The 21,648-nt window shown below is 37.7% G+C and overlaps 3 protein-coding genes and 1 pseudogene across 4 annotated transcripts; 3 read left to right on the top strand and 1 right to left on the bottom strand.

Moving 5' to 3' along the window:
• The first annotated feature begins 331 nt into the window (after nucleotides 1-331).
• On the top strand, nucleotides 332-5,362 carry LOC141839922 (AP-3 complex subunit mu). Of its 2 annotated transcripts, XM_074727777.1 has the most exons (9): nucleotides 332-456; nucleotides 598-700; nucleotides 869-979; nucleotides 1,735-1,824; nucleotides 3,247-3,494; nucleotides 4,124-4,333; nucleotides 4,429-4,636; nucleotides 4,876-5,109; nucleotides 5,186-5,362. In XM_074727777.1, exons 1-9 carry the CDS (start codon nucleotides 422-424, stop codon nucleotides 5,294-5,296), a joined length of 1,350 nt encoding a protein of 449 aa, XP_074583878.1. In that variant the 5' UTR covers nucleotides 332-421; the 3' UTR covers nucleotides 5,297-5,362. The 2 variants fall into 2 exon arrangements, with proteins under 2 accessions (XP_074583878.1, XP_074583877.1); XM_074727776.1 differs by having other exon boundaries at nucleotides 337-456; nucleotides 4,876-5,221.
• Nucleotides 5,363-9,217: 3,855 nt separating this feature from the next.
• Nucleotides 9,218-10,207, top strand: LOC141838251 (transcription factor MYB78-like). Its single transcript, XM_074725673.1, has 2 exons — nucleotides 9,218-9,426; nucleotides 9,522-10,207. Exons 1-2 carry the CDS (start codon nucleotides 9,264-9,266, stop codon nucleotides 10,097-10,099), a joined length of 741 nt encoding a protein of 246 aa, XP_074581774.1. The 5' UTR covers nucleotides 9,218-9,263; the 3' UTR covers nucleotides 10,100-10,207.
• Nucleotides 10,208-13,067: 2,860 nt separating this feature from the next.
• LOC141840613 (uncharacterized) lies at nucleotides 13,068-17,916 on the top strand (annotated as a pseudogene).
• Nucleotides 17,917-18,169: 253 nt separating this feature from the next.
• LOC141837178 (monocopper oxidase-like protein SKU5) lies at nucleotides 18,170-20,762 on the bottom strand. The gene is made up of 9 exons (XM_074724625.1): nucleotides 20,622-20,762; nucleotides 20,408-20,517; nucleotides 20,043-20,313; nucleotides 19,809-19,947; nucleotides 19,350-19,716; nucleotides 18,904-19,269; nucleotides 18,731-18,809; nucleotides 18,395-18,594; nucleotides 18,170-18,290 (listed from the first exon to the last, which is right to left on the bottom strand). The coding sequence occupies exons 1-9, from the start codon at nucleotides 20,760-20,762 to the stop codon at nucleotides 18,170-18,172; spliced, it is 1,794 nt and encodes a 597-aa protein (XP_074580726.1).
• Between the last annotated feature and the right edge of the window lie 886 nt (nucleotides 20,763-21,648).

Genomic DNA, 21,648 nt, shown 5'->3' with positions numbered 1-21,648 from the left:
GTCGGAATCCAACGAAATTCGATCAGAAACGGCACAGACACTGTTGAGGGTAATCGGACCGAATTCCAGCCGAATCACGATCGGAATCCGGTCCGATCGACATCGACAATGGGCGCGTAGTTTGTAAAAATAATATAATATGTTGCCGATATGCGTCGATCGCGGCCGAGGTGGTGGCCGGATGGCATGTTATACACACGGGGTTGTCACGCAGCATAACAATCTCATGTGTATATATATATATTTGTTATAAACTGAATTTCGTATTAACTGGGACAGCCGCAACAGTTGGGCCTTGGTCCATTGGTCGGCCCGTTAAAACTCAAAACGACGCATCAATTCCTTCCCCGGCGTCGCCGTTGTAGCGCCGCTGTGAATCTGCTTCCTCTCGAGTTTTGGAGATCAGGATTGTAGATTGAAGATGCTTCAGTGTATATTTTTCCTTTCGGACACCGGGTAATCTTTCCCTTATCTCTGCTGTTGTCCTCTGATTCAGATGCCCTAGCTATGTTTTTGCCTGGCGGCTACTTGTCCGTGGTTCCAATTTCCACTTCACCTTGAGTTGGAGACTGATCTCGCGCAGTTGGATCGTTGCAGGGAGGTCATGCTCGAGAAGCAGATGGCCGGGCACCGCGTGGATCGCTCCATTTGCGCTTGGTTCTGGGATTACGTCCTCTCCCATGGCGGCGATCCCTCGATGGTAAAGCAAAACCTGAACTATAATAAAGATCGGTCAAAAATTGTTTAACGTTGCATTGGCTGCTAACTGGTTTAAAGTTTGGATTAAGCTCTTTGGTTACTGCAATTCAAAACAATTTTTTTCCTTATGTTTTCCTTACGATTTCCTTATTGTTCCGTGATGAACTAGATTCTGCCCGTGATTGCATCTCCAACACATTACCTCTTTCAACTCTTTCGAGATGGGATCATCTTTTTGGCGTGTACTCAGGTCGAAATGCCTCCACTAATGGGTATCGAGGTGCGTATATCTTTCAACTAGATGGATCACCCATAGTATCGCATAAAGTCAGATTACAGTTTGATGTGGTTCTTAGTCAAATTCTTACACATGTCATAAGTGTTATTTCCCTCTTTTGACCTATATGTCAATCTTCCTTGCATGTCTCGATCAAGTTAGGCAGGTATTGACTTGAATGAGTTAAGACATTGCTCTCGTTGAAAGAGATATATTTCTGAAAACAGAAAGTTTAAGACTTTTTTAAGCCTATAAAATGGTATAATCCCAAAGTAAGAAAATCTGCATATGTTTCATGACTCCAAGAGTTGATGAAGGTAGTACTTTGTTTGGAATTTTGACTCTCAGTGCCTTTTGATTTTAAGGTTGGTTTTTCTAGCCTAAGAACTATTTATTTCACTTCATGTGAGCATATGGCCCAGCTGCATGTTAATTTTATGTGCCCACATTGTCTTTTGAGATCTTATCAACTAAAATAAGGTTACATCTGCAAATTGGATATTCGTAGAATATTCATAAAGGAAAAAATATTAGGAATTTTATTTCAATCACAAACATCAAAAATCTTCTATATGAACTTTTTTTATCTGGAAAAGATTGTTCTGGTATGTTTGCTAGATGAATGACTTTAATTCTTGTAGTATATTCATATTAAATATCTCAGTTTAATTTTGTTTACAGCGCTTCATATTGTGTACTAAGTACTATGCTCTATTTGAGAACAGCTATTGGGGTAACCTTTTTTTTCACTTTTGCAGTTCCTTTGCCGAGTGGCAGATGTTTTGACCGATTATCTAGGAGGATTAAATGAGGATGTGATTAAGGATAATTTTGTAATTGTATATGAGGTATGTTGCCTGAGTTCCTTCCATAAACAACTATGGTGTCAGTCCTATATTTCATTATAGCTTCTCTTCATATAGCAAAAAACTCTTCTATGTTTCAAAATAGTAAGATAACCTTCGCAAGTTGTATGCAAATTTCAGTTAACCAATTTACAGTTAACTGTCAAGATTGGTCAATTGGTATACCAGGTTACGGGTCGACTGGAAGTTGCAACTAACCATTGCACAAAGCAATTAAAAGTGCTTTTTGCTTGGTTTTGTGCTCCCATGGATAAATGGATACGTATGTACGTAAACTCTCTGAAAACCATGGAAACTTGCTTCCAAAACTTTTAGATACCTTGGATCAAAGTAATAGATATTCATAAAGGCTATTTTAGTTTATACTTGAATTTTTCATCGTACATACTTCTTTGAATTGTTTTCTTGAGTTCTTTGCTTCCCTAAGACATTGTATCGTCTAGAGATAGTATATTGTCAAGAGAGTTTAGTTGCTTCATTAAGCCTACTTTTCAAAGTTGTTTTTTAAAGTAATCTTAGATACAAAATCAATTACATCATTTATACATTAAACTTACTTATTGTGACCTTAATCCTTGATTTGATTATCATTAGAAGTTAACATTGAGCTATTTATTTAGGAATTCAATCACTCCAAGCATTAAAGAAAATTGTATTCATTATTACTTGTTCTCTTGAATTGCTTGCATGTTCTTTTTCCCTCTTGTGCGTGGGTGATAAGCCAAGTGTTATGCATTCACTAGTAGATAACTTGTGAGAAGTAGTCGCTTATTTATTGAGTGATTCAGTTTTTGAATGGGCCTGGACTCAGTTATTGTATTGCTCCCTGCATGGTCTAGGTGGGGAACATTTAGAAGGTAAGACTTAAATGTGAACAAGGACTTAGGATACTTTGAGTGCCAACACAGTAACACACTAACAAATTATAGACTGTACAGCTAATAAAATTGGCTTGTCTGAAATCCCAGCAAAAAAAAAATCCTTAAAACAGAATTTGGATTTAACTTTCATTTGTCAAAAAAAAAGTGTGTTAAATCCTGTGATTGCTGAATTTAATAGGAGACTGCCAGATATCTGCATCCATTTTATCACAGATTTAATTTTCAGGCCAAGCTGGAATTTTTTTAATAACATTTTTGAAGACAAATCTGCTTTCAAGTTGGTTTTCCTAATTTTTTTGTCCAGTATATTTTTGTTAGTACATATGATCAAACATCCAATTGTATACTTCATATGGTTTTTGAACATGTAACATCTAATCAAGGGCGTCAGTTTAAATAATGCAACAGAATGTTGCACTTTAGTATTCATTTGTTCTGCAACCATAAGCTACTTTTAAACTTATTGAACAAAATAATCTTCATTAGTTGAGATAAAATAATAAGGTATTTGCTATTATTTCAGATTCTAGATGAAATGATGGATAATGGTATTCCTCTAACGACAGAACTGAATATACTGAGGGAGATGATAACCCCACCAAATATTGTTAGCAAAATGTTGAGCATTGTGACTGGTAAAAATTCCAATGTCAGCACTAAACTTCCTGATGCTACAGCATCTTGTATCCCGTGGAGGAAAACTAACTCGAAGCACTCTAGTAATGAAGTTTATGTCAACCTTGTTGAGGAGATGGATGCAATCTTTAACAGGTTCTTATGCAGAATTCATTTCCCTACTGTTCTTCATTATTTTGGACTTGTCATGTTGTCAGCATGTTACTATTAACTGTGAATCTCTGTCTGAGAGACATCTTTATTCATAAGTTGCTTACATCTATTTCCCTTTGACCTTAACTCATAGGTTAATAACTATTGCATTCTAGAATCTAGATGTTTAAGTGTAGCTTGTTTGGCATATGAGACAAGCTTAATAGCAACTCTGAACTATTAGTTATTGAAGTTTTCTATTTGTAGGAGAAGATATATTTTTTAAATTCTTAGAGATTCTCAAGTTGTTATCTTTCTGAAAGTCTTTTGGTTCATCTCTTTTATTAGACACTAAAGTGGTCTTTGTACTAATAGTGGACACTATGCCATTTGTCTATGTTTTACTTGACATGCTCATAAACTCTCCATATCGATGACATATTAATGTATCTGCACATTCTAGTAACCATGTTTACAAAATCACTGTTACTGCATAGGTTTAAGTTTTTATACACCTCAGCAACCTTGCAAGTGATATTCCATCTTAGAAATTTGTAACTAAAAGTTTGAAGTCTTCATTCCAGCTTATGATAACAGTGAGCAAATTTTAATTGTTCCAATTGCATCTTCAGGGATGGGATTCTGGTGAAATGTGAGATATATGGTGAAGTTCAAGTAAATTCTCATCTTCCAGGTCTTCCTGATTTGACTTTGTCATTTTCAAACCCTTCAATCTTATATGACATAAGATTCCATCCATGTGTCCGCTTTCGCCCTTGGGAATCAGATCAAATCCTTTCTTTTGTGCCGCCTGATGGGGAATTTAGGCTGATGAGTTACAGGTTCTTATTTTTGGTTTTGTGGGGATGCATTAAATAAACTTCTCCTCTCCCTTGTTACTTTTGTATATCAATTCTAGTGCCTTGTCTTTGGTCAGAGTTAAAAAACTAAAGAACCCGCCAATCTATGTGAAGCCACAGTTGACTTCCGATGCAGGAAATTGCCGTGTTAATGTTTTGGTAGGAATACGCAACGATCCTGGAAAAGCAATTGATTCTATAACAGTGCAATTTCAGCTGCCACTTTGTGTTGCATCAGCAAACTTAACCCCAAATCATGGCACAGTGAACATCCTAGCGGACAAGGTGAGTACATGTTTCAATGCAACGAATGCTCAAAGCGTATGATCAGTCTGGTCAGATTAGTTGGAACAATGGATGAAGTCGGTATCTTTAGTGGAATGTTATTCATTATTGCTTAACTTTTTCCTTGGATACACTACACTAGCTCATGGACGATATATTATAAAATCTTCTCACCAATATCCTCATCTGGGCCTTTTTTTTCTCTGTTTAGTCACGGTGCTTGCCTTTCTTTCTTGCAGACTTGCTGCTGGTCAATTGGACAAGTACCAAAAGACAAATCCCCGTCTCTGTCAGGCAATTTAGTTCTTGACGTAGGTCTGGACAAATTGCATGTGTTCCCTGTTTTTAGAGTTGGGTTCAGGATCATGGGGGTTGCATTCTCAGGCCTGCAAATATACAAACTAGATGTTAAGAATACACCAAGTGAACCTTACAAAGGCTTTCGAGCACTCACTCGATCTGGAGAATATGAAGTGAGGGCCTGAGATCTTTATTTATTATTCAATGATACTCCCTGTTGGTAATTTCTTGTAACAAGTACTGTGCTAGTATATAATAATGATATATTTCAGGATTTTTCGATCAGAGTGCTATGCTGCCTATAACACACCTAAGGAAGTTAACTTCAACCCTTTTATAATGTGCTTTTATGGTGTGTAATGCTCTTCAGTTTACCCTTGCAGTTTCACTCAAACACATCTAATCAGACCTAAAGTGAAGGAATGTCTTACAATGGTACGATTTTGTTTGGCGACACACTGATTTGAACATCTTGGTTGAAATGTAAGATCTTAACCTTTGCACAACATATCAAACTTTGTTTCATTCTATTTTCTTGTCCCAAATCTGCTAAAGTTACTTTCAATGAGTTTAAACAAATAGTTAAATGAAGTGAGCTGATTAGTTGCAAGCCACCACATGCTCTTCTATGCACTACTTTTTCACTAGGACGACTGCCAAGGTCACCTTAACATTGCTTTTGGTTTGCTTTTCAAAGTTGCGTCTTGTAAGTCCACAACTCATCTGAAATTATAGTCTCAATTATTTGATCTCGCATTCAGTTATGAAAACATTGACATCGCTAAGAAAACTCTTCTAGTATTTTTAAAAAGTAAATAGGAAAGGCATGTTTTTCTCGCTTTTCCTTCTGACTTTTCCTCGCTCTTTTTGTGCATTGTCAATAAAAGAAGCTCACGTTTGTTTGTTTCTATCTTCATTTCTCCTTCCGTCTCACACTCCTTGACCTTAAGCAAGAACCATGTGCCCCTTTTTCTCTTCTTTAGTTTAGGGACTCGAGAGAACTTTCAACCAAACATATACAAATAATTAGATTAAGGGCTTCTCCGCCAATCAGACTGTAGCAAAAGCCAGTTTTAAAAGCGAAAAAGCAATTACCAACGATCCACTTGTTGCTGCATCATCGCACATATATTTCTGGGCATCAGACTCTAATGTGTCCCTTGTTTATCAGACAATGCATTTCAGTTTGTATTTTTGACTGAAAATTATCACTTTCACATTCTATATCATAATTATTCAAGAAGATTATCTTCTCCTTGGCTATCTCCAAATAAAAGTGTTCTTATTCCAATGGCTTTGGTTGGAGATATTGTTATTCTCAATTTGGTGCTTGAACCTCACCAATCTATTCAAATGGCAATAGCATCTTATCGCTTCATCCTCTCCTTGGCCCATCATTGTCAAATTCTTGTATCTGTGAAGGTCTACATAGAAATTGCATGATTCACTAAGGTTTGTCCCATTTAAAATAAATAGAATAATTTTAAATAATAGATAAAAGAATTGACTTTTCGTGGATCATAGCTAGTCTAACCACCAAAGGTTCCAAAGAGAATGAACATGAAAAATTTCTCTTTTTTTTTAATTGAGAATAAATTATTACTAAATTTATTTTTTAAAGTTGATAGATAATTAATAATCAATGAAACATAAATAAATGGTAGCATCAATATCTTTTAAAACTTCAAAATCAATCCTAAGATGTCAAGTGTTTTAATTCTCTCAAAATAATCAAATAGTTATAATTAAAAATGTAAGTTCATTAGCAAGTCACCTCAAGAAAAACATATATATATAAATATTTATCGAAAATAAGAAATGAAAAAGTTAGAAATTAACATTTAAGAGATAAGCCACTACCTGTGGTAAGATTTTTTGGGGGATTTTCCTCTTCTTTAATATTTTGTGGATGACAAAAAGTCATCGAATTGTCATCTCTGAAACCATTACAATATATTAATTACTCATGTAAACTATTTAAAAAATCAAACATTTGATTTAAAAGTACGACATGCATGCTAAAGCAGTTTTCCAATTAAAAGCCCATTTACCTCTAGATTAATGGGACGAAAGACCCCTGAACTCTTGGATTATCAAAAGAAAAAACACTAATCCAATCCATCGGGATGCCTCAACACAATCTGAAGCAAATCTTTCCATGCGTTTTCATCCAAAAGCCATAGTCGAGTAGGACAGGACTTAGTGCGAGAGGCTTGACCAATCCATCCCTAGATTCGCCTTCAGATTACAACTTGCACTCTTGCAGTTGACAATCCATAATGCGTTGACCTTACTACACGAGCTCCCTGCCACCGGTTCCCAGAAGCATCCATGTACCTTCCTTTTCAACGCATGTACTTAAGTCAAGTAACAACCATACGCATACACGCCCTGGATATGGACGGTAGTATTTAACAACTTGCAAGCAGCCTGGGTTGACCGTATATGTAGACGAGATTGTGGGTAGAAGAAACTGATGATGCATGGTAGGCAGACTGTCAATACACACATTTATAAATTCACATACACCTGTCGGTGTAAATTAATTAATTAATATACGTACAGTCAGGAAATTAATTAGAAAATCGATTTATATATATGAACGTAAGGATTAAATGATCAGAGAGATTTGCTATTATGCTCGATTTCTAACTTGGCATGCACTTTGTCGAATTCTATCCAATATACAGATCGCTATCGTTGGCTTTTAGCCTCCACTATTGCTGTGCAGACGTTAGCCACTTGGTCACTAGGTTTCTATCTCATCTCATTTCACCTCATTATCAGATTGTTGAATCACATATGTGAACTTTACTTTATTGTGTAGTCGGAAACAAAAAGATCCACATGGTTGCGGCGGATTAAGTAATATGAAGAACATGTTTAATTAGTTGTTGAAAGAACATAATTTTCTATCGAAAGCGTTTGCTAATCTTTTCGGCACCTTCTATATATTACCGCGTTGCTTTATATAAATATATATATAAATAAATTGGGTTTCTGTATTGTTGAAGGCCAAATCGTAGTTGACCTTACTCAACTTCCTTTCTGTCAACTCTGTTTGAAGATGGAACGCGGAAAAGGAGAAAGACACTAGCTCGCCAGCCTATTCATCTTCCACCACCACCATTATACAAAAGGGCTAAAACATCATTATCACCATGTCTTTTGTACGCCTTATCCTAATTATGAACCATTCTTAAACTTGTTTATTAGCGCCCACTTTTGTGAAACCTCACGCGTCTCAGTGCCGATCGATTATGTAGTATTTCTCTCAGGTAATTAATTAACAACCTGTTCCTTTCACAGTTTCACCAGTTTTCCCCTTTAATTTTTTTTATCGTGCTTTTTTAAAATAACGAGAGCCATGCCGGAAAGACTTTGATGCAGTCGACATCGCCAATCGCGTATAGTCCCTGATAATTTCTCCATGATTTGATGGCTGATTTTGTGCATACAAATTTAACAAGGAATTTGATGGAATGGAGTTCGCGAGCAACAGTACGGTTTATATTTTTTTCAAAGATGTTGTCAAACTTCCAGCTCGATCATTTTGACATACTCGAATGGATCCAACCAGCAGTGTCAGAAATCTGAACCAAAAGACTATTTGGTTCGTTTGTTTTCATCACTGCTCGTTCCACGTACTCTTCTTTGGATGTTTAAAACATTGATAAATCTTTGCAGCTACATAATAAATAAATAAATAAAAGGACAATTAGATTTTTCTTATTGATGAGTTGATTAAGCTGCTCCATGATACTGCAACTTGGCAGCCACATCTTTCTCAGTTTTAGGCGTGGAAAAATCTAACCTTTGACATCTGTGGCTTTCGACAAGCTGCTGCTGCTGTTGCTTATGATTAGCCAGGCAAAGTCTACAGCGCAAACAGAGGACGGCAGGGGCAGAGAAGAGAAAGACTGTAACCAGTGGGTCTTACAGTTCCCAGGTTTTTGGATTGATGACATTGAAGAACAGTAAATCCGTTGATGAACTAGAGTTTTTTTTCCCCTCGATAACAATAAGAATATTAATAAATGTCTGATCTTGAGTTGGGCCAAGGTTAAAATATCTGATCTTAAAAAACAATAAAAGGGAGAGGAATGAACAGTGAACAAGTCAAAGGTCTCATACGCTAGCTAGCTGTAAGGTTTTTGAAATTGAAAGGTAGCTAGGCCACCACTTGAATTTTTTAAAGGACGCGCAGTGATCTTAATGCTCCCTGTGCTATATAAGCTAATTCCCCGCCCGCCCTGCTACCAAATCACTCCGATCCAAACTCAAATCCTCCCATTCACATCCAGTTTCCTTGTTTAATTCTTCAATCATGGAGTTCCAAGAGGGGATCAATTGTAGCTCCTTCACAGAGGTACAGGGCGAGGAGATGGACTTGAGGAGGGGGCCGTGGACGGTGGAGGAAGACCTCGTTCTCATGAATTATATCACTGCTCACGGCGAAGGCCGATGGAATTCCTTGGCTCGTTGTGCTGGTAATTAATTAACTAGCGTTTTAGTTAACTTTGTTGCTATATAAGCGTTGATATATAGATGGATTCTGATCGATTCGTTAACTAATTAAGTACAGGGCTGAGGCGAACGGGAAAGAGCTGCCGGCTCCGATGGCTGAACTATCTCCGCCCCGACGTCCGCCGCGGAAACATCACGCCGGAGGAGCAACTCCTCATCCTCGAGCTCCACTCTCGCTGGGGAAACCGGTGGTCGAAGATCGCGCAGCACCTGCCGGGGCGGACCGACAACGAGATCAAGAACTACTGGAGGACGCGCGTGCAGAAGCACGCGAAGCAGCTCAAGTGTGACGTCAACAGCAAGCAGTTCAAGGACGTGATGCGCTACCTGTGGGTGCCCCGCCTCGTCGAGCGCATCCGGGCCGCCGGCGGCGACTCTGTTCCGGGGTGGGCGGAGGAACCTGCGCTTGGCGTCGCGAAGCAGCTGATGAGTCCCTCGGACTCGTTCGGGATGCAGCTCTCGCCGCCTCCGGTTTCCCATGGCTACGAGGACGGCGGGGTGGCGAAGGGTGCAGAGGACAACCGCAATTGGTCGGAGTCAGTTTACGATGACCTGGAGTTGCCGGACTTAGACCAGAGCATGTGGACGGAGAGTCTATGGAGTGTCGAAGACATTTGGTTGCAGGAACAGTTCTAGTGGTATATGTTTCTTCGTTTTTTTCTTCTTTTTTTAGTAATATTTCCCAAAGTTGTAATCGTCATTTCCAAAGGGAAGAAAAGCCAACTTTGTTTTTATTATAATTGATTGACTATAAGCTATTCTAAATGTTTAAATTGCTTTAACAAAATAATGCAAAAGCATTGAATATTCATTTTTATTAATCATTAACTATTTTATTATATATTATTATTATTTTGCAACTTAAATTATCAGACTTCTGAAAACCAAGGAACTCCATTTTTAAGAATTTATTATATAAGAATCTTATTAGATAAAATAAGATTGAGGATATAATATTTAGATAAAATAAATTAAACTTTAAAAAAATATCATTCCTCTTATTATATATACCTAAAGTACTAAAACAGTTAAATAAAAATCTCTTAATATTAAAAATATATTTTGAAAACAATTTTTTTTCTTTTTTATTCTTTATAATATATCTTCTCATTAATTTCTTACTCTCGTTAACATATTGTGGGTAGCTTAGCTCCCTAAATTAATTTCATTCACTCAAAGATTTTAAATTTGTTTTCATGGTTTCACAGGACAGATTGTATCTCTAATTCTAATTAAACTACTACTAGTAATATCATTAGCAAGTGAATGTTCTCGTCAGCATGGATCCTACTTCCTCAAGTTGCTAACTACACTGTTTAGTCGCATTCAAGTATTCTAAATTGCGCATGCTTATAAATTATAATGGAGAGGATAATTATATCATTAATAAACTTATACACTTGTGCACTTTTCTTGGTGGAGTCTTCTTAAACCATCGACGCATGCATTTCAAAACAATTATAAATAAACGTTCTTGCACTATAAGAAAAAGAAAAAGAAAAAGATCGATTAGCGACCGAACACTCTTAAAGAAACTAGTTATATCAATTGATCATGTTACCTATTCAAGGGGCAGCCTATTTACAAGGTTGATTATGATAACATATCCTATTAGATGGTGGATTAGAGTAATAATGTTGGATTTACCTATGAAAGACTAATTGTAGCTAATGTGGACGTCTCCATCCCTTCACCTCATTATATCTTAGTTGCCCACTTTTGTATGCGCAATCGAAAAAATATCTTTTCGTATTTTACAACTTGTTCATCAGGGGATACAAACAAATTATTGGATTAAAATCTCTAAATATTTAAACTTTTTTTACATTCTCTGTAATATTAATTATATATGAAGGCAGAAAGACTTGGGAATGTAGCTATAGGGTGCATGGTGGCTAATAGGGTTTGGTGGTGTTAGATATGTAAGTTGGACTGTATCTATTTGAAAGGATGAATATCCCACAAATGGCGTTGTTTGTCAAAAATCTTTCTACCGGCTTCTACCGGAATTGCCTTTCGTGTTGAGAAGCTTTTTGTGAGCCGCCATCCCAACAGTTGTAGCACATTGAGAAAGTCCAGGCCGATTTCCACGTGACATGGAAAACTCATCACTCCCTTCTTCACTCGTCACCTTTTCCTTTTCCTTTTCCTTTTCCTCTTCCTTTTCCTCTGCCTTGCCCACTCCAACCAGAAATACTCTTAAGAACTGTAGAACAAGTACTATTTCTCATTGGTGTCATAACTCATAAGAGAAGGATATAAGTTTCTATTTATATTTTAAGGCCTAGGAATTGTAGAAAAAGTACTCAAGCCCTAGTGAATTGCTCATGCTGATTAACTGATTTACGTAGCAGTAAACACAATATTCTTCCTAGCTTTAAGGAATTGCCTCTGGATTAGAGTATCATTATGTCTATGGAGGTGAAAATTCGATCCCATGTGTTAGATACAACATGGAAGAACCATGTATCTTGAATTACGTTCTTGTCTTGCCATGAGAACTTAAAACTTGCAATGGGTCTATAATTGTTTGTGTCAATAGCAGCTCACATTCCTATGGTTTAGGAATTGTTGATGTACTTGGGAACCCATGGTCAACAAGGTATCATCTCTTCTGCAAAAGATGGAATCTGTAACCCCAACAGTCTCACACGGTCGGCTCCATGATCATCTATGAGCTGAAGTTGATCACGACAACAAAAGAGGGTATTATCTCGAACAAGGTATCATCTCAGTGATAAGCAACAGGGGCCATGCAGTCTTGATTGATGTTGCAGAAAAGCACATAAGGTCACATGAGGATTTGGAGTCATCTCTCTCAGTAGCAGCTCAGGACCCAAGTTACCAAGAATGAACTTAATCAGGACAACAGGATCAATTAATGGCCCTTGGTGGATCTGTACTCATCTATGATAGAGGCATCTAGATTTCTGTAAGGCATCGAATGGGCTTTAAAGGAAAATTTTGGAGAAGCAGTGAAACAACTGTTGAAGTCAGTAATAACTTTTCTGAAAGGGAAAGAGAATCATAAGTGAAAAGTAAACATAAATATGATTACCAGGCGTTGGATCTTTCTTATTCTTGCCACTTCGGGCAGTAAATAACAACCATTTCGAAATATTTACGCCTGCTATCAGAAACAATGGAGGTAGAGTTGGTGGCACACGCAAAGAACAGTTGCTTTTTGTTGCTCTGAGACGTAAAGCTGTAGCAAAAACATATATAAAACTGTGATTTGTAAAATTCAAACATAATCTGAAACATTTTGGAATAAAAGTGTGATTTAGTAGAATGCTCATGCAAAATTCAACCCTACCACAAAGTCACACGATGAACACCTTCTCTACTACTGATAAAAATAATTGAAGTCTTACTCTTTCCATAAAATTAGGATGTCAAGTCTGACTCTTTCCCTAAACCATTTCACATACAATATCTTGAATTAGTCCATTTACGTCTGTTATTCAAATGTTCAAAACACTAAGCATACAAGCGATTACGATAGCTATGCTATTTTTAACTATCAGCGAGATCAACCGCCGTTCACTATGGATCAGACCGTCCTGCTTCCCCCAAACGCCCAAGTTTCCAAGGCGCGTTCGATTCCGAGGAAACAGACAAGGAATTCGCTCGGGTTACGGCTCCCACCTCGCACTTCTCCCTCACCCTTTTCGCGCTGACGGAGGAAGCGAAGCTCCTGGATCTTCGTATTCTTCCAGTCGAGCAAGGTAGTAAGGCAGGATTTGTTCTTGGTTTCACTAGGTTTCTTGAACGATTCACAAAACTTGTTTGAATTTGGGTTGATTTAGTGATACTGGAGCATACTCGTATGTAGTTTGAGCTCATTATATCAATTTTCTTTCTTTTCGAGTTTGGATCGAGTCAGCATGAAGATAGATGTAAAATTTATATCCTGGTTGTGATTGATCTTCATTGGTTTTGATTACAGAATGGCCGTCTCGGTCTTCAAATCTTCGTCTAAAAGAGGCACCTATGCCTCACCTTCTACCACATCTTCATCAACAAGGGATCGGCCGATAGAGGATTCAGGGAAGAAGATCCCTCTTCGGAGGTCGAGAAGCATCGTTTCGTCTCCGAGAAGCAATGAAAATTCAACGTCAAAACATTTCTTAGAATATCCTAACACAAGGGATAATCCCCTTTTTGGTTGTACAAGTCCGTCACCGTCATCGCTAGAAGCTGAGTACTTGAGTGAAGCTATCAAAAATGATGTCTTGGACTGTAGAAGAGGGCGATCCTTGGTAAAGAACTCCAATTTCAGAAGTGAAAGTACATGTAGTACGAGGGAAAGGAGTTCGTCCAGAGATATGGTTAGGCAGTCTCGAATTCGGTCTCCTTCAAGGGGGCAATCTCATATTTCTGAGGTTTGATCAAATTCCTTATTCAGAATTCGATTGTTTCATGCTGTTTCTCAAATTGTAATGACAAGAGAATGTATCTTTAATTTCTGGATAACAAAAGTTATACTTCTCATTATTGCATTCAGTGAGCTGACCTTCTATGTATCATACATGTGTCATGTATATATATGGTTAATTGCTAGTAGGTGTTACACATGTGGTATGGTTAATTGGGTTTTTTTTCATGAACAGGACCGCCATTGGGAGGAAAGAAATTCTACAGACTACTTTTCTGAAACAGAGTCATCTATAAGAAATGTAGGCCAATATATAATCCTCCATTTTCTTTCATTAGCATTTCATCTCTCAATGTCTATATGGGCTGCAAGCATGATTCATGTTCGTTTCTGTCCTAGGTGATTAAATGATTGTCTCCCTGATGGTCTGATGTTTCTTTATGATTTAACTGTTTTCAGTTTTATCAAATTGAGCATTTTCCACCTGATCTTAAAGGTGGTGGAATTTATGAAATGGTTCAATCAGAATTACATTCTGCAGTTTCTGAAATCACAACTGACCTGGAGAGTGTAAGTTAGCATTGCCTTATTACAGACTTGTTAGCGTGTTGCTGCTCATGAGCGCAGAAATATATTATATGTACCCACATTATCACTAATTAGATGGCTTAAATTTGAGTTCTTTTTCTTAAATGTTTGGGTGATGAATTGAAGATTGCATATAGAAAACACTATGCTTCTAAGCAATAAAATTGTTGTTTCCAAGTTTTTGCTATATCTCTCATAAAATTCTTTTCTTCTGTTAGTGCTAGAAATTTCTTCCAATTTAGCATTTAGCAACGTTATACTAGTAAGTCGTGCAAAAATATTTTAACTCTTGAATGCTTAAAAATTCTACTTCCAAGAATTGAAATTAACATGCGAATGACATTATGAAAAATATGGAGGATCCCTAGCTTTCATTCTTTACAATTATCTGTGCAAAGCATTTCTCATAAACTTGTGCCCCTCACTGTAAACCTGGACATCAGATTATCAAGAGAAAGGTCCCAGTAGACAGTATTGGCAATGCCCCTCCTGAGTTGGTTAATCAGGATGAAATTGAATTAGTTCCTGACATCCAAAGGGAATATGCATTCATGCTTGAACAGGTATTCACATTATTTTCTAATCTAGATTCTTTATCCTCTTACTGTACTGAGCCTCTAAACTATGCAGTCCCAAGAACGCATAAGGAAACTACAAGCTGATTTAGCTTTTGAAGAGCAACGTCGGCAGGAGCTAAGCAGAATATTGAACAACATAGTACTTGAGCCAAAGAGCTCTAGTACACGCAAATCTAAAATGAAAAGAAAGGTAAGCTTGATCTGTCAAAAAGCAAGCAATGAATTGATAGTATTCTTTATCATAATTATTCCCTCAAAGACATTTGGTTATTTACTGGCTCAACTTATATTTGATCCATCTTTTCTTTTGTCCATTTAGTTACTATGATAAAATAAAGTATAATGACCTAATAATGCTGGGAAACTCAATCATGGTAGAATATTATTGGATGTTTCTGTGAATTTTTTTTTATGTCTTTTTAATATGTAGTCACAACTTACACGTGCTGCCTTTTTCATTTTCTTGGGAAATTTTTTTCTTGAATTTGAGTTAGACTGATGGGATCAAAATTTTCCCATCAGTTACGTTAGCTTAAATTTAGCATCCCTGAACTAGAGGAAGGTTCTAATTTGCATAGCATTAGATAATTTAAGTGGTAGCAACTTATGTAATATCTTTGGAGCCCAAAACAGGAAAGCTAAGAGACTAATGCAAGAAAACCATTAATTATATTCTTTCACTATGATAGTGTTGCTTAATTTCTCAAACCATGGTTGTAGGCAAGCATAGAACGACTCAAGATGTCTAGGCGTCTAGCAGAAGAAGCAATGACATATTTTGATGAATGTGTTTCATTGTCAGCGTTTGATGGTTCTGACTTCTCCTCACAAGAGGATCAAAGGATAAACTCTACTCTTGGAGTCATTTCAACAGATTACCCCATCACTCAATTTGAACATCATGAGGTTTGTTTTTTATCATCTGATTTATTACTTGGTTGGCTTTTGCATAATTTGCTTCTCTACTTTCCTGCTTAAACCATGTGGTTTTTTTTATGATTTATCTACTATGGCTTTAGTGTAAGGTTTTTGTCTACTTGAATTTTAACACATGCTGTTGGAGTTTTTTCAAAATCAAAAGGTTTTCAAAAAGGTTTCACAGGAAAGATGGAGAGGAAGAAGAGATTTCATGTAATGTTTAGTCCAGAGAAGGAGATATAAATAGAGGCTTTTGTATGGTCTTGAATAGTTGGAGAACTGGCGGAGCATGTCGTGCAGTCAACATGCGGTTGGGCCTCCATGCAGTCAAACGGATTTGAGTCAATGGATATGTACAAACAGTGTCATCTGATAGGTTTAGGTGAACCATTGTGTCGGTTGGTGGATCATCAACACGATCCAAGGGCCCAGATTAAAACCAAATGGATGAAGCACAACAATTGCAGCCCAGTTGAAGGGTCATGGAGTAGCCTGTAAATAGCAGACTTGTTGGGTAGGGTGGAATGTCTTCATTATTAATAAATTATATACTCCTCACGTTTGTCTTGCACTGTCTTCGTCTCTACAGAACTGTAGCTTTTGGATTTGCACATTTACAAATGGCAAAAACAGATGAATCTAGTTTCCGATTAAGCAGATTTTAGGCTCTACCTCATTGGTACAAAATGCGAGAGAGTGATTGATTTTGTTGTATAGCATAGGAAATTAGCTGGACTAAGTTGCACATTGATTGGTTGGGGCAAAGTAAGCCTAACGGAAGGTGGTTACATTCCTTAGAATCGAGATTAGTACAGTTGGCCAGCCAGATTCAAACCCACCCACAGACAATAAATTACATATTCCTGTCCTTGCACTGCCTTCATCTCTGCAGACAATTACAGCTGTTGGATTTGCACAGATTCAAATGGAAAAACAGCTGAGTCTTGTTTCCAATCGAGTGGATTTTAAGCTCTACCTCATTGGTATAAGATGCAAGGTGATTGATGTCGTTGTATAGCATAGGAAATTAGCTAGACTAGGTTACACATTTATTGATTGGAGAAAACTAAACATTGCGGAAGGTGATTACATTCCTTGGGATAGAGATTACTATGGCGGATCAGCCAGATTCAAACCCATCCACGGACATTTTTTTTCTTCTTTTGACAGCATTTACTAGCTATTACTTCAGATATTAGTTACAAAGCTTTGGCTACAACTCAAGTTAATAATTACTTGATCAAGTAATAATCACTTTCTTTGATAGGAATGCCATGTAGAAAGCAACATAATTCTCTTGCCATTATGATTGTTGTCATGTAGAATGTAACATCTCTTGTCTAGTTCAGAAAAAAAAACACTAAGAAACATGTTTTCCTCACAGGGTTTGGACAATGATAATAGGCCTTCACACAGTTCTTCAGTATCTGACTCGACAATTATCAATCATTGTCTTGATAGAGCTCTTGATCTGATTCATCCTAATGGTGGAGATGATCTACCAGAGTTATACACACCACGCAGGGGAAACTCTTATTTCCAATATGGAGATGAACATACTGGATCCCTTGGACTTAATGAAATAAGAAATGAACATACTGAATCTGTTGGAGCTCATGAAATCAGAAACTACTTTAAAAACTTGAAGAAGACGACTAAATCCATTGAACGAAGGTATGAAAGAAGAATCAACTTATAATGCTAAAGATTATTCTTCAAACCCATCAGACGAAAGCTTACTTTTTGAGAAGGTGACATTCAGAAACAGAATAAACTTTGGTGGTATGCTTGTTTGTAGTATCAATACCTTTTAAAGTTTTTTTTTTTTAAAGAAAAAATAGTTTCTTATCATATGAAAAGAGAATTATAAATTGAAGTTGTAAAGTTGAATATTTGATGTGCAGGAGACCTTTCAATTATTTTGTAATACCAAGTTATATGTAAATTCATGGTTAAAGATTGTGTAATATGATTGTCTAGTTTGTTCAAAACTTTTGGTGTCTCTGTACCATAACAAAGTGCTAGAATTAGGTGTAGGTAAATAAAAATGGTATGTATAAACTACTAGAGTTGATCAAAGAATCATTAACAGTCAGATAATTTACTGCAACAATTTTTAAAAAAAAAAGACAACAAGGATCTGAAACAGCTGCCAAGAGAAATTTAACTCTGATCACAAAGATTGGCAGACTTAAAGTTTCAACTGCTCTTTCTTATATATATGTATATAAGAAATCTCCTCTACTACTCGTCTAGCCATTGTAACAGAATAACTGAAAATAAGATTATAATCCATCTGGTTAGCATGCCTCCCGCATTTACAAGAGAAGAAGCTGAGGAGTTTGCACTTGTGTACTGATGAGGGCTGCAAGATTCAAAGTTAAAACCAGATTTAGATTCCAGTAATACAAAATATAAACTCAGAAAGAAAAAAAAGGATGGATTTAATCAACTTTAGAAATGACATACTTTACAAAATCTTTAAGAACACCACAATAGAGAACATTATCAGGCATAGGTAGTTCGGTCTTGTTGGTAGGCTCAGGGTTGATGATTCTCATATAGACCTCCTGCCCAAGATACCATGTATCTAGATTTTGTGCTCGGATGTTCCAAACTCCGACGTTGTCCAACGAGACCAACACAGCAGTCCATGCACCAGGAAAAACCTGGAGAGCCAAGAAAGTTCAGATTTAGAGCAACAAGACGCAGTTTAGTTATCTTGTCGACATGTAATTAATGTTGGCAAATTAAAGTGGATCGAAAAGATCAAAGAAAGAGGTGTCCTGGAAGAAATGCAAGCACCTGAGTTGAACTGCGAGAAACAGCATCCCACATATTGTATGATCCTCTAGAATTATTTGTCCAGTCTCCATAACCCATTCTGCAATTAGGATATGATTGTTTAATTAAGAGAAAAAGAAACACTGAATAGTGAAAGCTACTACAATAATGTGTGTACCACTGCTTGTACTTACCCTACTACATAGAATGCATGGCCATCCATGTGGTAAGTCTGAATTCTGGTATCATTATTCTGAAATATGATCTCTATGAAACCCTTGTATGCTCCATTTATCACAGACGATCCGATTCGAGGCGGTTCATCACCGGGGACAGAGGGGAAATCAAGCGTATAAACTCCAGTCTTTTTGTACTCATCAGCAAGGCGCAATGGCGTCGTTGGCGGCGAGTATGAAATACCATTGATTGTAGCTCTAAGTTTTCCATTGATGATCTGAAGTGGTGTGTTCTTCAGCACGTATACATGAGTCACATTGATCGTACGATATTTGTATGACCCTTGAGGATTCGGGCGTGCAGCACCAGTAGATAGATTTGTCCTTGAACAAATGAATTTAAACAAAGTTAGATTACAAGCAACAGATAGAATCTACAAGAAGATCAGTAACTAATAATAAACCTGATAGACTTGGCTTGGTTCATAGAGAAGCCTTTGTAATAGAAGTCATTAGGAGCATCTGGGAGAGGGCCTGATGCTTTGCCTCTAGAATTGGAATAGTGCAGAATTGCAACACCAATAACTCTATCCCAAAGCGATCCATTCGTAAATCTAGCGCTCGCCACGATATAGAAATCGCTGCTTGCATTCTGATCCATGGTGACCAAGAAAGAGTAAGATTGCCCGACGTGTATATCGAGGTTGGAGTAGATCTGTTGCAGGGTGTATGTTCCCTCAGCTTCCGCGAGCAACAAGTTGTGATTTTGGATCCTAAAGTTCAAGCTGGTGGATGTGCCAACATTGTGGACGCGAAATCGATATGTTTTTCCTATATAGATTAAAATTACGAAACATGAACATTTATTCTGATTTCTGATCATAAACATAGCTAGAATTGTTCATGGATAGAGAGATTGTAACCTGGCTCAACATTGATGGTCTCGTGGTCGATGCCACGAGGAACAAGCGTGGCGTTGTATCGATACGGCCCCTTTCCATTCATCAAAACGCCATCAGGAACGCCGAGATCCTTCCCTTCGTCAAGCATCCTCCTCAACGCCTATCGAAAAAAAATTGTAGTGTTATAGCAAATTAATGCGATAGAACTAGTGTTAAGTATTAATTCGATCATGAAGTTCGTTGCAAGAGCAGTACAGTGTGGTCCTTGGTGTACCAATCGCCGATGAAAAGGTGGACGTCGGCGTGTGGCTGCGCAAAAGGAACAGGGATGACGGCGCGGTTGTTGACGATGATGCCGCCGTAACCGCCGGCGGCGCGCTGCAGGAGAAGCGAGGGGAAGTAGAAGAAGCTTCCGATCTGGTCCTTGATTTGGAAGTTGTAGGTCCAGTTCCTCCCGGGTGGGATTGGGCAGTTTGTGCCCAAAACCCCGTCGTCCCAGCTATCCCTGCGCAGTTGTATGCCGTTCCTGATTCACACATCAAATTTCACGTCAACTATTATTCGAAGACACAACGACGACGACGACGACGAAAACATCAAAAATAACAAGTAATATAGACCATGTGAACAGAAACGGCTCGTCCAAGTTGTTGTGTACGTTGACGGTTGCGATCCAGTTGGTGGTCACGTTCATCACCGGGCCGGGAAACCGATCCGCCACTGCGATCACCTGATGATATATTTGAACGATAAAGATTCAGGATCAGAGCGCAGAAAGAATTAAGTAGAGAGATCCCTGTCTACTCTGCATGCATTTTCATGCATGGCACGTACCTTCTGACGGACGCCGAGAGGAGCGACGGTGATGTAGGAGACGTTCCAATCGAAGTGGGCTTGGGGGTCCGCGGCGAAGCAGACGGCCGCCGCCGCCGCCAGAAACAGGGCGGCGGTGAACACCCAACGGCCCGACGCCATCGCGCGCTCGATCGGGTGGAAGAAGGAATCGGGAGAGCGATCGCGACTGGAAGAACAGGAGGAGAGGGGAGCGATGAGAGGCGCCGCCTTTGGGCGATGTCTGTGAGTGATGGCAGGAGATTAGATTTTGGAAAGACAGCGAATCGAGTTGAGGTTTTTTATAGAGATTTCTGGAGATTTTTTCGGAGAATAATTTCTTTCTCCGCGTTCCTGATTAATCTCAACTGGTTACAGCAAATTGCGACGTAACTTGGAAACTTTCAATGCGAAATTATTTTTCACCAATTTAGGAATGAACCAATCAATCAATCAGTTTCGAATTTATATTTCGGTCAATTACATTTCGAAACTAGCTCGGTTTCAACCTTTTTATCGGATCTTGGGGATTATCATGTGTAGTGTAACCCGGTAAGGATAAAGGTTGAGATTATCAGGAAATAAAAACTAAACCAATGAGTGAATGTTTATCAAATTAAAAGAAATAACAAGACAAAAATCCTACAAAAAATGTTGTGATAGGTGGCTCGTATCAGTTCATCATAGTGTCCTTTTAAAATTTCCTTTCTAAAACTAAAATATCTATTTCAATTTTAAATAATTACTTAAATTATGAGAGAGAGAGATTTTGACAATAAAATGAAAAACTTTTATAGCATTTTTTATTTCCAAATAATAACAAAAGATTAATATTTGTCATATTTATTGATTGTGAGGTTTGTCTTGTTCCCTTTGGTTTATCATTTGAGCACCTAAATTTTTAGCATCAAATAACCTTACATTCTCATGACTATTCAAGTAGGGTGTAATCGAATCGAGCGAAATAATAAGAGATTCGAACTTGATTTGATTGGTTTTTTTTCCTAAGCTCTAGTTTGGCTCAAATTTG

This window comes from Curcuma longa, chromosome 11 (genome assembly GCF_044706935.1).
Source record: "Curcuma longa cultivar G26 ecotype Majalengka, Jawa Barat chromosome 11, ITB_CL_G26_1.1, whole genome shotgun sequence".
Classification (NCBI taxonomy): domain Eukaryota; kingdom Viridiplantae; phylum Streptophyta; class Magnoliopsida; order Zingiberales; family Zingiberaceae; genus Curcuma; species Curcuma longa.
This window is presented reverse-complemented; position numbering and strand designations above follow the sequence as displayed.

Excerpts from the sequence above, each read along its gene's own strand:
- LOC141839922 (XM_074727777.1), top strand. The coding sequence starts at position 422 with ATGCTTCAGTGTATATTTTTCCTTTCGGACACCGG. Across the intron at positions 701-868 it reads ATGGCGGCGATCCCTCGATG|ATTCTGCCCGTGATTGCATC; the intron begins GTAAAGCAAAAC and ends GTGATGAACTAG. Across the intron at positions 1,825-3,246 it reads ATTTTGTAATTGTATATGAG|ATTCTAGATGAAATGATGGA; the intron begins GTATGTTGCCTG and ends CTATTATTTCAG.
- LOC141838251 (XM_074725673.1), top strand. The coding sequence starts at position 9,264 with ATGGAGTTCCAAGAGGGGATCAATTGTAGCTCCTTCACAGAGGTACAG. Across the intron at positions 9,427-9,521 it reads TTCCTTGGCTCGTTGTGCTG|GGCTGAGGCGAACGGGAAAG; the intron begins GTAATTAATTAA and ends AATTAAGTACAG.
- LOC141837178 (XM_074724625.1), bottom strand. The coding sequence starts at position 20,762 with ATGGCGTCGGGCCGTTGGGTGTTCACCGCCGCCCTGTTTCTGGCGGCG. Across the intron at positions 20,518-20,621 it reads CTCTCGGCGTCCGTCAGAAG|GTGATCGCAGTGGCGGATCG; the intron begins GTACGTGCCATG and ends ATATATCATCAG. Across the intron at positions 19,270-19,349 it reads AACCAAGCCAAGTCTATCAG|GACAAATCTATCTACTGGTG; the intron begins GTTTATTATTAG and ends CATTTGTTCAAG.